The sequence below is a fragment of the Barbus barbus genome (genome assembly GCF_936440315.1).
Source record: "Barbus barbus genome assembly, chromosome: 2".
NCBI lineage: Eukaryota > Metazoa > Chordata > Actinopteri > Cypriniformes > Cyprinidae > Barbus > Barbus barbus.
The window spans coordinates 19,347,649-19,362,920 of record NC_136730.1 but is presented as its reverse complement, the minus strand read 5'-3'; the positions used below and the strand labels follow the sequence as shown (position 1 = coordinate 19,362,920).

The following is a 15,272-nucleotide window of genomic DNA, read 5'->3' as shown; positions in this document are numbered from 1 at the left end:
CAAAAAAGACTCTACGCAGTTGTCATCCAGCAAACTGCATCAGCATAGAGGAACAGTAGTGGAAAGCCAACGCTCGTACACACGTCACAGAAGCACGGTCTAAGTTGCTAACGGTTAAACATGGTGGGGAGTCCACCTCATGTGTGTCGTTTAGCATAATGGTTCCTCCGCATGGGCATGTAACAGCAACAGGTGGTAATTTAGCAGGTCATGTGCAACATATGCTGGAAACATCTAACCCATCTTTGTTTTTATTTGCACTGAAAAAGTGTCACTGGAAATTTTGATAATCTGTTATTAAATGTGTAGTCACCTAAAATGTAAATTGTCATTTTCTCACCCTCATGTTGTTCCAACCCTGTATGAATTTTGTTCAGCTGTTGAGAATAAAAGATATTTTGAAAAATGGTAGCAGTTGATAGCCATTGACTTCCATAGTATATACAGTATATATAAAAAAATAAATGAAAAAACTACTGTGGAAGTCAGCGGCTACTGTTAACTGCTTGGTTACCAACATTCAAAATGTTAGTAAAGGATGAGTAAATTACAGAATTCATTACAGAAAATTACAATTTAAATTTTTGGATGACCTACCCAAACAGCTTTTCAGCAGTAGAGAGAAGAGAAACTTTGCTAGGAAGTTAGCAACTGGTTGATATTTGAAAAACTGTCAGCTGAACTGATTAATACATTTCTACAAGGAATACAATGCTGGGAGCAGAGGTACTCCTACAAGTAAAAGCTGCACACATATCAGTCAGACGTCACAACAGTTTGAAATCAAACTGTACTATTTCTTTATTTCAAATATAACATTGGGAGGACTTAAAATTTAAACATTTTTCTTTCAAACATGGCATTGTTTACAGAATAAATACATATAATCTCTTTTCAAATATTTACAATCTGGCAAAGACTATTCTGACCAGCCATGTGACGCGTTCAAAACACTCTTTTCAGTAACATTCCATATACAAAACTCTTAGACAATCCATTTATCAACTATTTTATCTTTTTAAAAATGTGATTGAAATGGCACCAAGTCAGCAAAGTAAACGAACTGTCTGTTTATGAATCATCAATCCTCAAGACTAAATTTCTCAAAACTGTGTATTGCAATGCCAGGACCACAATGCAGCAGTGTAGTAAGCTGTCAGGACACAATCAGTAACAAGACTTAACACTGTAAGAAAAGACATAGACAGCACAATTTAAAAATACCTGGAAATAAGGCCAGTTAAGTATTTCAAAAGTGTCTGACAACAGGAGTGTTCATTGATGCATGTGCAATTAGGAATATGTAGTCATGCAAAGTGTGGATGTCTTAACTTGAGTAAATGAAGCATGAAATTAGCTTGTATAGGTTTAACAAACAGAATGACTTATAAAAGTGAAGCAGTATTAGTTTATAGAAACGCAATGACGACCATGAAAAATCTGATTATGTAAGCATATGTGCTTCTCTTAATAAAGGATAAAGTGTTGACTTGTGAAACCTGCAGGTGCAGAATTAAAGCAAATCACATTGCTCTAACCTACTGACATTGAAAATGTGTTTTACAAAAAAAAAAAAAAACCTGTCAGAAACATGAACAAGAATGTAAAATAGTACCACATGCAACCACTGTTATTTTGGAGCACCTTTTGTACAAACCTGTATTTCCTTTCAATTTCAGCTGGTGCCTGTCAGGCATGAGTTTTAATCCGGACACAGAAGTGTATGAGGGATAAGGCTAAAATCACATGGACACAGATTCAAACACCTGATTGTCAAGGCGGTTTCTTTCTTAGGTCTTTCCTCACATGGTCTTTGGGGGTGGCAAAAGTTATTTAAAGCATAACCAGTGGAGTGAATTGTCCCCAAGTCCTCCAACATGCTAGGTAGCACTCTAAATGTCTCTTGATAAAAGCAATGCTTGTCTGTGGCTAGTCCATGACGACTGAGAGAAGAGCCATGACTGCTATACCGCAAAACAACAGCAGAACCTGCAGAAAGGAGTTCCTGTGGAAACCGGGGACACGATAATGGACATTCAGTTTATTTAATATGTGAGGTACGGCAAGATTTTACTGTGGGAGACAGCCAGACAGAAAAGACCCCATTCTCAGGGAAGTGGACACCTTACCTAGGGTTGGTCTCCTGTAACAGATCAGGTACCACATTGACCAACGCAATGTAGAGAAAGCCACCGGAGGTGAAGGGCAGGATCCAAGCAGTGGCATTCTCTAGAAAAACACGAGCAGAACCAACACTGAAGGATATGTTTGATAAGGTGCTTATGTGCTTGAGTTTTCCACAAATAAAAACACTTATTTATTAAGTATCAGTAGCTGCTAAAAATCGTGTTAGGCATGGGATGGTAAGTCACAAATAAGTATAAATAATAAACAACAACAAATGCTGATATCAGAACAAACATGAAAAAGCTTAAAGATACAATACATCTCTTAAGCCTCATACAGACTGCACGATTATAGCCATCCTATATGATCATTGCTGTGCGAATCACACTGTGCGGCATGGCCCTAATAAACTTGGGTACGACATGCATGTCGACTGTACGATGACGACACCTACTGACTCGTACACTACGACGCACGTTACTACAGAAGAATAAAACGTCATCAGCATGTGCTAGTGGTAAACAAAAGGAGCATGAGGAATCACACTCAGGCAGTTGTAGTTTTTGTGTGCACGGAAAAAAGAGGAAGGGATAAGAGCTTGAGGCAAGCAGTTTTTTGTTTTAGCGCAATGTTGCGTTGATTTCATGTTGCATTTTTATTGGCTGATCGGTAAACGTGGGCCGTAGCAGCAAACACACTGTGCAATGATTATGCTGAATTTCTGACACTGTCAAAATTATTGTAGGCTATCTTTGGTCTTTAAACTTCTCTCACTGTGCAACACAGATTAAGAGCTACGATCACAGAAATCGCCACGATTGTTTCACGATTCATCTGGACAGCCGAAAATCATGCAGTGCGTCTCGGGCTTAATGCTCACAAAAGGTTGCATTTATTTAAACTACTGTAAAAACAGTAATATAAAATATTACAATTTAAAACGCATCTTCTATTCTCTTTGTAATATACTGATTTGGCTCTCAAAGATTTCTGTGGAAAACATGATAATTTTTCTTCAGTGTTCTTTGATGAATATATAGTTCAAAAGAACAGCATTCATTTGAAATAACATTTTATTGCTTTCACAAGGTCATTGCAAACAGTGTCCGAAATTTTTCGCATGTTAACAATAAATACGACCTCACATTGTGTCAATCACATTTATACACTGCCTCCGAAACTTTCATCCACCATAAAAAAAAAAGTTTGATTTTCTGCGTTTTCGTATAGGTAGCAAACATTTTATTAGAAAAGGAAGACGAATATGAACCTCCCCGAAAAAACGCATAAGAAAAATTTCAGACTCAGTGTGCAAGGACCTTTATTAAATACAAGCTTTAGTCTAATTGTTTGTTTCATTTAAAAAACCCAACTTGCTGACCTAAACCTAAACTTTTGAACAGTAGTCTATAGCCTGAGAGAAGAGAGATGTCTGAGGACTGTGGTGTCTCACCTGCCCCATGCTGTGATTGGGAGCAAAGAGCAAAACATGCCCCCAGGACTCCTCCTAACGCTGTAGAGAGCTGCATACGGGCAGCTTTCCAGCGGTCAAATCCTGCTCGCAGCAGAATGGCAAAATCTCCCACCTTTCCATAAAGACAGAAATGTGTGCACAGCAACAAAAATTGGTAAGTACTGAGTACTATAAAATATTGAGACATTTCACATGCAGTAACTCTTGAATGACTCCTTGCTCATTCCAAGTCAATAATAATAAAGTCATCGATCAGTTAAAATGAAATGCATTGTTTCTGTATACTAACTACCTGGTTGAAACTCAAAAGAGAGAGGGCGAGAAAGATACTGATATACGTACCTCATGAGGGATCTCATGAAGCAGAATAGCGAACGTCGTTAAGAAACCAACCTGTTAGGACAAGTAAAATAAGGTATTGTAAACATACGATAAATATATAGTATACCCTTGTTTTCTAATTCAACCATGGTAGGACAGTAAAACCATATTTTATAATCCAGATCATGTTTATTTTGCACATATGTTTAACTGAATGACAACAGAAGCTATGGAGGAGGTAGCAAAAACAGTAAAATGGCACAGTTCTCCATCAATACTCTCCCTTGCATTTCTGCAGCCAAATATGTATGTCCAGGCCAGCGAGCAAATGTGTAAAATTGTGTTTTTCTGTGCAAGTATAGTGGTTTCTGTTGCACCAAGTCCATTTCCTCTGAAACTCCCTCCCCACGCATGCTGGGAGCCTTATGCTCCTCCACCTGGACTTCATCTTCACAAAGCCATATAAATACTGCTGCACTATAAATACTCCCACACATCACATAAACATCTCTATCTCACTGTTTGCAATGATCTCCACTGACCAAAAAAATTATGGAGGATGCGATCAGTTTAAGGTTTAAAATGATTAAAAGTGGCCAAACCATATTATATTTATACAGGAACTCTGAATCTATTTATAAAGCACATAAAGTCATAATTACCAGACATCCAACTGCCCTACACAGACTTGTTCAAATTAAGCAAAGACATGGACTAGTCATTAATAGTGCACTCTATATTTGGCTGTGCTAGCAGCAATTGGCTCTCTTTTAGTATTGCTTTGAGTTCTGTAGTAGTACAAATGAAGGCTGAATCCCATTTATATGGAATTGATCTCTGTTTGCTCTTACCTTTCGGCTTACTAAGAAGCTTCCTGCCACTGCTAGCCCATGAGTGAAGTTATCAATGCAGTTAGCAAGAAGGTTTAGATAACCACTTGTCTGAAAAAATAAAGAAACGGTTTAAGAGAAAAGATAATAGGTAACAGACATTTTACAAATGCTGTATGATTGGTTCCAAGGAAACTGCACTACTTGCCTCTCTAATAACCTAATAACCACTTAGACCTTTTATTGTGAACAAGGCATGATTTGTGTGCGCAGCTTACCTTTATTTTCTTTGGCTCTGTGTAAAGGTTGATGTCAGTCTTTGGCTTGGAGTCGGAGTTGTTGTTTGAGCAGATGCCATTTGTTTGTGGGGACACAGAAACCTCGCTGCTCAGATCTGTCGAAGATGACTAGTTTGGAAAGAGAGAGAACACAAGTAGTCTAACAAATCTGGGTCTCATTTCACAGCATTCAAGAGCAAATAGACAAGTTTACCCACTATCAAATTTTCGGATTAAATCGGATACCAAGAACAATTACCAGGTACACCACTATTCAAAAGTCTGGGGTCAGCAAGATTGATTGATTTTAATTAACACCTTTATTTAGCAAAGATGTTTTTTAGCCCGTTTCCACCACGGAGTAAAAAATAAAAACAGGTAATGGCGACTTTCTCGCTCACAATTCTTTTTTCTTTTAACTTTTTAAAAAAGTTTTAAAAGAACTTTTTTTCTCATAATTGAGAGATATAAACTTGCAATTCTGAGAAATAAAGTCAGAACAGCTAGATATAACTGAACTGGGAGTTTATATCTCACAATTCTGTGAAAAAAGTCAGAATTGGGAGATAAAAAGTCGCAATAACCTTTTTTTATTTTTTATTCAGTGGCGGAAACGAGCTTCCATATTAAAGCGATCAAAAGTGACAGTAAAGACTTTGACATTGTTACAAAAGATTTCTATTTCAAATAAATGCTGCGTTCCATTTTCTATTCAAATGATTCTGAGAAAAAAAAGAAAAAAAAGGCACCACACTTTCCACGTTAACATTAAGCAACAACGGTTTTTAACATTTAGAAATGTTTCTTGAGCACAACATCAGCATTTTAGAATGATTTCTGAAGGATCGTGTGAAACTGAAGACAGAAATAATGGCTGCGGAAACTTCAGCATTGTCACAGGAATAAATTACGTTTTAAAATATTAATATATAATCATTTTAAACAGTAACATTTCACAATAATGCTGTTTTTGCTGTATTTTTGGTGAGCATTAGAAACTTAAGTTTTCGAAATCTTACTGACCCCCAACTTTTACGTTTTTCAGTCCTAATTTAATGCGATTTTACATGCCATTACTGCATATTTTAAACATTTATTCACAGTGCTACCTGTTATAAGTACACTGCTATAAACACATTCCATTCATTTTTATAATCCGAGGAAAATGCTTTGTGGGAATCTACAGCATACCACTGTAAATAGATATTAAGTGGCAAATTATTTTTTAATTCTTAAATCAAACAGACTAAAAACACTCAGTTTAGCTCCATTTCTACAGAACATTAGTTCATACTCAAAGTACAAAAATGTAAGCATGCGTGTCATTAAAAACACAAAAAACACATTCTTTCCACGTGTTGAGGAAACAAATGGCTGACTGTGAGAAAACAATCATCCTTTATAGCAGCAGGTATTTTAGATTGTAATAACAGAATTAGACGTTTCCTCCGTTCTATCTCACAGTCTGTAAGGCCTCTCAGCTGTGGTTTCTGTGCACCGTGGCTGACTTCTGTGGCCCATCTGTCTGCTGATGGAATGCTGGTGGCAGCTGCTTCCTGCTAGATGCTATTTATAGCTACCCAAACAAAGCAGAGGCTATCAATCAAACTCCCAGGTCTCCCGTAAGCAAGGAAGACGACTCAGACAGGCATTCACAAATAGATTCAACTCATAGACCAAGTCGAATTAAAAATTATAATTCGAAGGGAAGGGGAGGGGGGGGGGGGGGGGGGGGGACTCGTGCTAAAAAAAAGTGACATAGCTGATGCCATGTCTACACTTGAAAGGTAGGCAGAACAAAACTGTAATTCATTTGTTTTAGGAAGCATCTAGATGCAAATATTTCAAGGCCTTAAGCTGTTATATCCCTCAGGGTGGAGCCCGAAAAGTGAAATAAGGTGTGCATGTGTGCGTTTAACTGACTGATGCAATACACTGAAATAAGGCCAGAATAAAAGGGGTTTGGAGTTCTTCTTGAACGCCAGAAACAGTCCTGTGGGTATATGAATGGGACATGAGTTGTAAAGTTTTAAATATCCATCTGACACAAACAGTGATTCACGATTCGTGACCCTACAACGTTTCTATAGCATCAATTATTCAGTCAGGTCTATTCCCTCTCTCTCTGCGTTTTCACTGAAACATCTTAATCTATAAATAAACAAGTTTTAGACAAACGATTTAACAGGTTTGCTTCATTTAAATGGGTGGTTCTTCTCATGTAGCATCAATATTTTAGGTCACAGGTAAATTTTAGAACTTATTATGAAACACTGGTTTAGTACAGATAGGCTTTTGGACTAATTTTGCATGTTTTTTTTTTTTTTTTAAATATTCCACTTTTGCAGGGATGGGAACATTCACGACATTTCTGTAACATTCTGGAATATTCTAGTGCTTTCCGGGACATTCCAGAACATTGTGGGGACTAGTCATAAAAGACAAATTCATCCAACGTACACTTCTGAAGTATTGGATGACTCACTTTTGGTAACTGTTACACTGTTGTTAGCTCAGTATTATGAATGTACCATGTAATGTTTATGCATGTGTAATAACAGATTAGCTTGCATAAGTTGTCAATAAATTTTAGTTTTCAGGAGCATCGTTTAATGATACACAAAAGTAATGTGATTTTCCTATTCAGCATGTCAAACTTCATTAACAATAAAAGCAAAACAAAAACTTTGTTTCATGATAGAATCACACACACCAACTAATAAGAGCTGCAATAAACCAGTCAGAAGTTTAAAGACATTTAGAGACTGATGAACTTTCCAGAAACCCAACACTTGGGTCACTGTTTACAAAACAAGAAGAACACCTAGTTAAAGGTCCTGTGAAACCACAAACTATTATTCCATCAGCCAGCACTTAAAAGGAAAATGTGCCAGAAAAGTGTTTATAAAAAAAAAAAAAAAAAAAAAAAAAAAAAAAAAAGCACTATTAACTTTTTGTAGTTAAATAGAAAAAAATAAATAAATAATTGGACTCTAATTGTAAACTACCAGATAGTTAATGTGGATGTATAATGAATGTGTGTGAGTCTGTAGTGCGCATAACTCCAACATCGTGCTTTGGCTCCCACATGAGGTTCAGAATTGCATTGCTCCAACGTGGATCAATCGAACTGATTCAAAGTTCTGGAATATGTACTAAAAGTGCATGTAACTTACTTCCGTTCTTTGGCAGGCAGCTTTGCTCTCTGGGTCACTGTTTTCATCAGGGAACACCTTTTCCAAAATCAGAAAGGACAGCAGTCCCCCTATCACCCACAAACCCTGCGTATGATAGTGCCTGTGGGACCCATCTATACAACACATGCAAATACAAATTTTTTTTTTTTAATACAGTTAAATAAATAAAATAAACTTCACTAAGCTCTGTCCAATGCTGTTTTTGTTAATTAAGACTATTTAAAAACATTTAATTAAATAAAAAAAAAATCTATATAAAGACGAAAAACTTAACTGTATGAAAGGAAATGTTGCATTGGGAACTAAATGAAATACAATAAGCTACAATTACTAAAATTATAATTAAAACTTAATATATAAAAGTAAATAATCGTATGCTCGTATACTATAAATACTAAAATAACACTGACTCTACTTAAAAAATGTACTGTATATTGACCAAAACCTGCCTTTATTAATAATATTTCACAAGCTTTCGGTATTCTAATACCAAATAATAATGTGACCTATAATATTAAAACAAACAATTTTTAAAGATGTTAATTAGCACTGTGTGCTTTGAATCCCCGAAAATGAACACATAAGACCAATAAGGGGACTAACATTTGCTAAGTTACTAAGTGCCATTTTCCATATCGATTTCAGTAGCACAGTAAATATGAGAAACTGAGGGAAAAGGGTTAAGTAAAGGGTCAATTACTACACACAATTGATGTTAAAATGGCATAGTTTCATGCAAAACAATGTAAGGAATTCCCATTCAGGAAAGAGAAATGGGGGGAGGGGGTGAATAAAAAAAACAAACAAGCATTTACGACTACTGGAAGTCACAGGAAGGGTTATTAAAAAAAAAAAAAAAAAAAAAAAAAAAATGAACACCAAACAGAGATAAGACTAAGAAACTGAAAGAGCACACAGATGATGACTAATGCATGAGCACCAGCAAATATTATAATGTGAGAATTCTCACCAGGACTGGAAGTGTAAGCCCAGGCTTCAGGAAGGAGGTGGAGAAACACGTCGCCTAAGAGACTACCAATGGCAAAACTCAGCAGCTTCTTCAGCTTCTGACATCCAGCTGCAAACAGTACAAGAGCATCAGCGGAAGTTCTTAAATAGTAGCAGAAATGCTTGATATGCAATACACAAAAGACATATGCAAAGATTTTGCTGTGTTTAGCAAATTGAGCAAATCCTTCACATAAAGCAGATGGTGAAAGCACCATACAGTTGCAAAATCATTATACAAGTGCTTATTATTTTGTTTTTCATTCAGCTTAAGTTCTGAAGCTGCACAGCTTTAGTTTAGTTTTGGTTTTGCAACCGTAAAGAGTTTGTGGGTATATACAGTAACAGAAAAAAAAAAAATATATAATAATTATATATATATATATATATATATATATATATATATATATATATATATATATATATATATATATATATATATATATATATATATATATATATATATATATATATATATATATATATATATATAGCCATTACTCCACACTGCTTTGAAAATCATGTGGTCAGTCTCTGTGGTACAGGACACACCTAAACCACTTATAATTCAGTCTAACCATCCACTCTTCTGCCCAATGCAACCTATACTGGTAGATCCGAACAGACCTTCTCTTAAGCCTGTCTACTTCCTGGCTGGGATCCATTGCCAGACTCGGATCTATTTCTGCATGACTGATCTCATCGCAGACAAAAGCTTCACCGAGCAGAATTGCCCTCTGCAAAGAGCTTTAGAGTGCTACCTGTCAACCATACAATGTTACTGCACACTTTTTGGCATCCAATTATGGTTCTGTTGGTTCTTCTATTGAATGTCCACTACATCAATAACTATTTAGACAAGCCATGACAGGTGTAGCTGAAGATGCGATTGCTCAAATTCTTTTATAGGTCAAGCATGCTCACACAACACATTTTTCTCAGTGATTGCTGGATACTGTCTCTGCAAAATTCTTTATATCAGTTTGGGGAAGATTCCTAAATTTAATCTAATAGTTTGAGAAAGATTTTATGAGTCTTCTCATGAATTTAACATTTAAAAATACTGCATTTTATGTGTCTCCAATCAAAAACAAAACCATAGATTAAACTAACAATTTCATTAACTGTACCTACTTAACTATAACGTCCAGTCAACAGCAATGTCATTTTGACCTTCAAGTGCATAAAGCTAGTAACCAGGGGCGTAGATTACGCGGGGGACGTGTCCCAACCACTTTTTATAAAAAGTAAATTCCTCCCCCGCACTTTTTCATTGGACAGTTGTGTTCTCGACATGTTGAGGTTTTAATGGAGCAATGTATATAAATGCAGAATGATTTAAAATTCAAAGAGACCAGATAATTTGTACATGACGTTTACGTTTCCATGGCAATCAGTCACTCAGTTTGTGACGTCACGACATGCCCAGGCTCGCGCCCGCGGTCCCGCGCTGTATCCATCATTCATTAGAGGTCGAGATGAGTTCAAAGCGGCAAGAAACTCTTCACTTCTTTTTTACGAAGAAGTCAAGCAGCGTAAGTTGGCATGTGGGATCCGAATAGTGTTGCACAATGTTGAGTGACTCTGCCTATTGCTCTTGTTGAATATTTAGCAAGCTTTGATGTTCATTATATGGATTCCTTTGATGTCCATTATATGGATTCCTGCCTGGACAAACATGCACTTATTTATTTTCAGTGTATTTTTTCCGTAACTCTTTTGTAACGTCTTTTATTTTAACACATATGTATGTTATCAGAACCCTTCAAATAAGAAAGATAATGTTGAACTGAGATTTTACAGCGTTTGCAGCATTGTGACACTCTGCCAATTCTACATGATGTATTTCAATCAAGTATGCAAGCGCTGATCTGATACAGGACCGATCTTAATTTAGGGCTGCTCTGTCATTAGTGCACTAATTTGACGTTTTTATGTGTGTCAAGAATGAACAAGAAACAGTCAGCCTAGGTTTGTTAGGGCAGAATCAGGACGACACGCAAGAAAAACAAACTTCACAGGTGAGAAGAACTGATAGTGTCTTTTAACACCTGGCTGGTTTTACATTGTAAAAAATATATTAATACACAAGTGTTTGTAGGATTATATATGGACCAATCATAGAAAACACATAATTAAGATCAAATATAGAAAAATAAAAAATAACATTAGTATGATGAACAACTTCTCAGCTATCATTTTTAACTACAGTAGGAAATTATTAGCTTGCATATTGGTTGCTTATTAGTACTTAAGCACATATTAATTCTGTATTCTGCATGACCATATTCTGCATCCCATAATCCTAAACTTAACAACTATAACGACTACCTTACAAGCTATTAATAATCAGTAAATGAAGAGTTTGAGGCAAAAGTCATAGTTAATAGTGCATATGTGTTTATGTGTTTATCATTCTAAAGTGTTAAAAAATAATTTAGGATACAAATGATTGGTTATTGTCCAGCAGTGTACTTAATTAGTTATTTTCTTCTGTATGTCACTATTCCCTGTATGTACATGTTTCAAACACTGCTTTATTTGCTGTAGACAGAGGCAGAAGTGAATTCAGTTGAGAGTGAATGAGGCAGAGAGTTTCAGTGAGGCTTCAGAGGTAAAGATTATTTACAGCATTGTCTATGATAAGATATTTATTTTAACAGACTAATCAGACTATGTATAATAGAACAGAACAGAATAAAGTATGTGAATGTGCAAGTATCCATTACTGTGTGCCATACAACACACACAAAATACAATCTGAAATATGTAAACAATAGTACCCTTATAAGGACATCTTTGTAACTTATACTCAAAAAGGTGCATATTAGTACATTAGAGTACCAATATGTACCGTAATGTACAACTATGAAACTTTTTGGGGTAAATAAGGTACAAAGATGTGCTTTTAAGGGTACTGTCCCATTGACAAGCTGTTGTATTTCTTTCTTTCTTTTTCTTTTTTCTCTCTTTCTTTCCTTCTATTTTATAATCATATATAATAATATAATCATAAAGCATATTAAGCAAAAAGGTATGATTAAAAATAAAACCTGTCAATTAGACAAGGGTTAACTGAAAAAAAAACAACAACAAAAAAACAGGTATAACACTACATTTCGTCCCCCCCACTTTTGAAATGATGGCTACGCCCCTGCTAGTAACGGAGTAAGCTGTGAAATATTTTAGCTTTGCTTACACATTGCCAGCTACCTAACAAGCCAGTCTTTCCTTGCAGACGCCAATAAAGTGCAAAAGCACAGTGAGAAGTGTAGTATTATCCAGGGTGAACCAGTATTATTTAATATAAAATAAATAAGTAAAATTGGACTTGACACCTTACAAAAAGGTTATTGTATTAGTATTATAACTGTGGTTTATTCTGTGGCTGGGAAATTACTTTACCATGGTATGAAATACAAAATATGGAACCAGAAATAAGCAGGGAAAAATCCCATGGAGAATATGAGCTTAAAGTGAAACGAGCTCTGCTTTAATGTAACCAAACAACTGAAGACCTAAATCAGTCCAGAAGCTGGTTCTCTCTTGCTTGTATTAATAACAAACATGTGTCTATTGGTCACACTAGGCCTGATATGTGACCATCACCTCATTTTTTCCTTCCTGCTCACAAACTATAGATGACCTTCACAGGGCGAGAAAGACTCATCGTTTTTCCATGTCTGATAGAATGCACAAAGAAGACACAGAAAATCCTGGATCTCTGCCCATTAGTCTGCATAAGGACACCGCTGTGAATATCTGGACAAGCACTGAATGTAACACAACGCTTCCTCTACCTGATCTGCTTAGCATGTAACCCGATTCTAGATTAGCAGTTACAATGAGCTGTTTATATACACAGACCTAGATCACAAAAGCATGCAAGCATAAGTTTGACTTGCCCTCAGTTTTCAAAGCTGTTCCAGCTTCAATGGGTATCACTAAGAGTGGAAAGATGCCACTGAGTCCAACGGCGATCGATCCCACAAGGGAGCAGAACCAAACATCTAGGTTATCCATGGAGAACAGCTCATCCAGGTACTGGAGGTCTAGAAGGTCCTTAAGGCACCATGGTCCTGGTCCTGCAGGTGCAGTCTTTGCTTGGGCCACAGCGGTCTGAGCCATCATCTTCCCACCAAGGGATGACGCCAGTAGGGCGGCTCCAAGGAGCAGCACAGCAAATGCCCAAACGGGCTTCTCGGGTCCTGCACTCATCAGCCCAGACCTCCGCAAAGTACTTGGAAGAAACATGTAGGGTGCTGTAAGGAAGAGAGGAGCCTTCAAACAAAATTTCATGAAGTGGAAATATTAGTTGAGTTTCAGTAAGGTTTAGGGTTTTAAACCTTACTGAATATGCTGGATATGGTGACTAAGTGCTTCCACTCCGATCCACAACCCGACATAAAAAAAAAAAAAAAAAAAGTAGGCTACACCACATAAATAGACATATTCAAAAGACCATGGCAATGTGAGTCACAACCTACAAAAAAAAAAAAAAAAAAAGCCACCACACCTTTTAGCTCGTTACTGTCAGCACAGGAAAATAATTACACAGTGATGAAAAGATGATATCAGATAATGCATTAGAGTCAGGCCTAACGCAATCCCTTCAAATGGTTTATAAAACTAACACCCATAATAATAATGAGGCTAAATGTGTTCACCTGTCTTCAGCAGCTGATCTTTATACAATATTGAAACAATGCATGAGTTTAAATTGTCTTTATTGCAGAAATACGTAAAGAACATATACACGTAAAAACAACATTCTTTAGTTTTAATAGTTGCCACTACTAATGTCCGTTATGGGTGGACAAAATGCAAAGGGAACATTCACAGAGGAATCCGCACATTTGGACGGTCTGTGGACGTGCAGGAGTTAGGGAGCGGCGAGATTCCTGACAAATTCCAGCCCCGCTGGGCTTTAAAAACACTCCAAAGTTTGCCACGTTTCTGCGTTTGGCTGCTAAACTAATTAAAACAGCAAGAAGGCCCAAAGACAAAATCGTCAGTTTTATGTGATACTTATGCGCGATGAGTAGCCTGTCGCAGAAGCTCGCAAAACACAATGCTGTCGCAATGTTTCTGATAAAAGCAACGGTGCAAGCAAACTAACTCGATACAAAGTTGCGTGCCTTGAAAAACAAATCACTGTCTACAAGATTATCAGCAGCGATAAATAAACAAGCGTTTTGTCTTACCCGGCTGAAATTCCTACAGTTTTTACTCCGGCTTGACCCTGCCATCCAGGCACTTCTGTCTAAGAGCAAGAGAACTGCAGCAGTCAGCCTCCTGAAGAATTTTCCAGTCAGCCACGTCTCACCGACCGGAAGTATATTTCCAGACTGCGCAGAGAGGGGCGGCCTGAGCGCGCGCTAACCAGAGGAGGAGATTCAAGTAGCAAACATGTGGAGAACATGCTGGAAGAAAATGGTTCTTGAACCTGCTGTAAAAATGGCAAAAAGTAATAATGCAAAAAGTACATTCGTTTTGGTGGTCGAAGACAGACTCGTTTGATCAAAACAAATTTTCCATATCATGTTTTGAATCCTTTATAGTGTCTGTCTGTCTGTCTGTCGGTCGAATCGTCTTTAATATTTGCAAAGAAGTATGTGCATTTCTCAAAACATTTCGTACAAACTGCACCACACAATGGATTACCTGCAAAAGCCTGTAACTTACTCAAAATCTTTAGTTCATCTCTAAAAAGTAAGTATTTATGTCAAGGAACATATCAGTGCCATCAGAATGAAAAGTCCTTGTTTTATTGTTCACAAACAATATAGTCAAAATGCTTTGTCATGTTGTCAATATAACACTGCACTCTGTTGTATTACCTGATGTAAACTATGGCAACAGTGGATGACAGTTACTGTACTGAAATGCAGAAGGCTGCGCTTCTTTATGAATGTCATATATCCTTTTTAGTGATTATCGTCAGTTTGATTTCACAGATACTATTTAAACTAAACTGAGCTAGACAATGACATCACTGAATTCAATAATGAAATGCCTTTAACTGAAAATTGAGTGT

General features: G+C 36.7%; 1 protein-coding gene across 2 annotated transcripts; it reads right to left on the bottom strand.

The window, feature by feature from the left end:
• Positions 1 to 758: 758 nt before the first annotated feature.
• On the bottom strand, positions 759 to 14,585 carry LOC306882966 (zinc transporter ZIP13). 2 transcript variants are annotated; one of them, XM_079437996.1, is made up of 10 exons: positions 14,440 to 14,585; positions 13,141 to 13,497; positions 9,198 to 9,305; positions 8,207 to 8,340; positions 5,031 to 5,159; positions 4,774 to 4,863; positions 3,944 to 3,994; positions 3,581 to 3,713; positions 2,130 to 2,229; positions 759 to 2,005 (listed from the first exon to the last, which is right to left on the bottom strand). In XM_079437996.1, exons 2-10 carry the CDS (start codon positions 13,487 to 13,489, stop codon positions 1,930 to 1,932), a joined length of 1,170 nt encoding a protein of 389 aa, XP_079294122.1. In that variant the 5' UTR covers positions 13,490 to 13,497; positions 14,440 to 14,585; the 3' UTR covers positions 759 to 1,929. The 2 variants fall into 2 exon arrangements, with proteins under 2 accessions (XP_079294122.1, XP_079294121.1); XM_079437995.1 differs by having other exon boundaries at positions 13,141 to 13,516; positions 14,440 to 14,542.
• Positions 14,586 to 15,272: the final 687 nt, after the last annotated feature.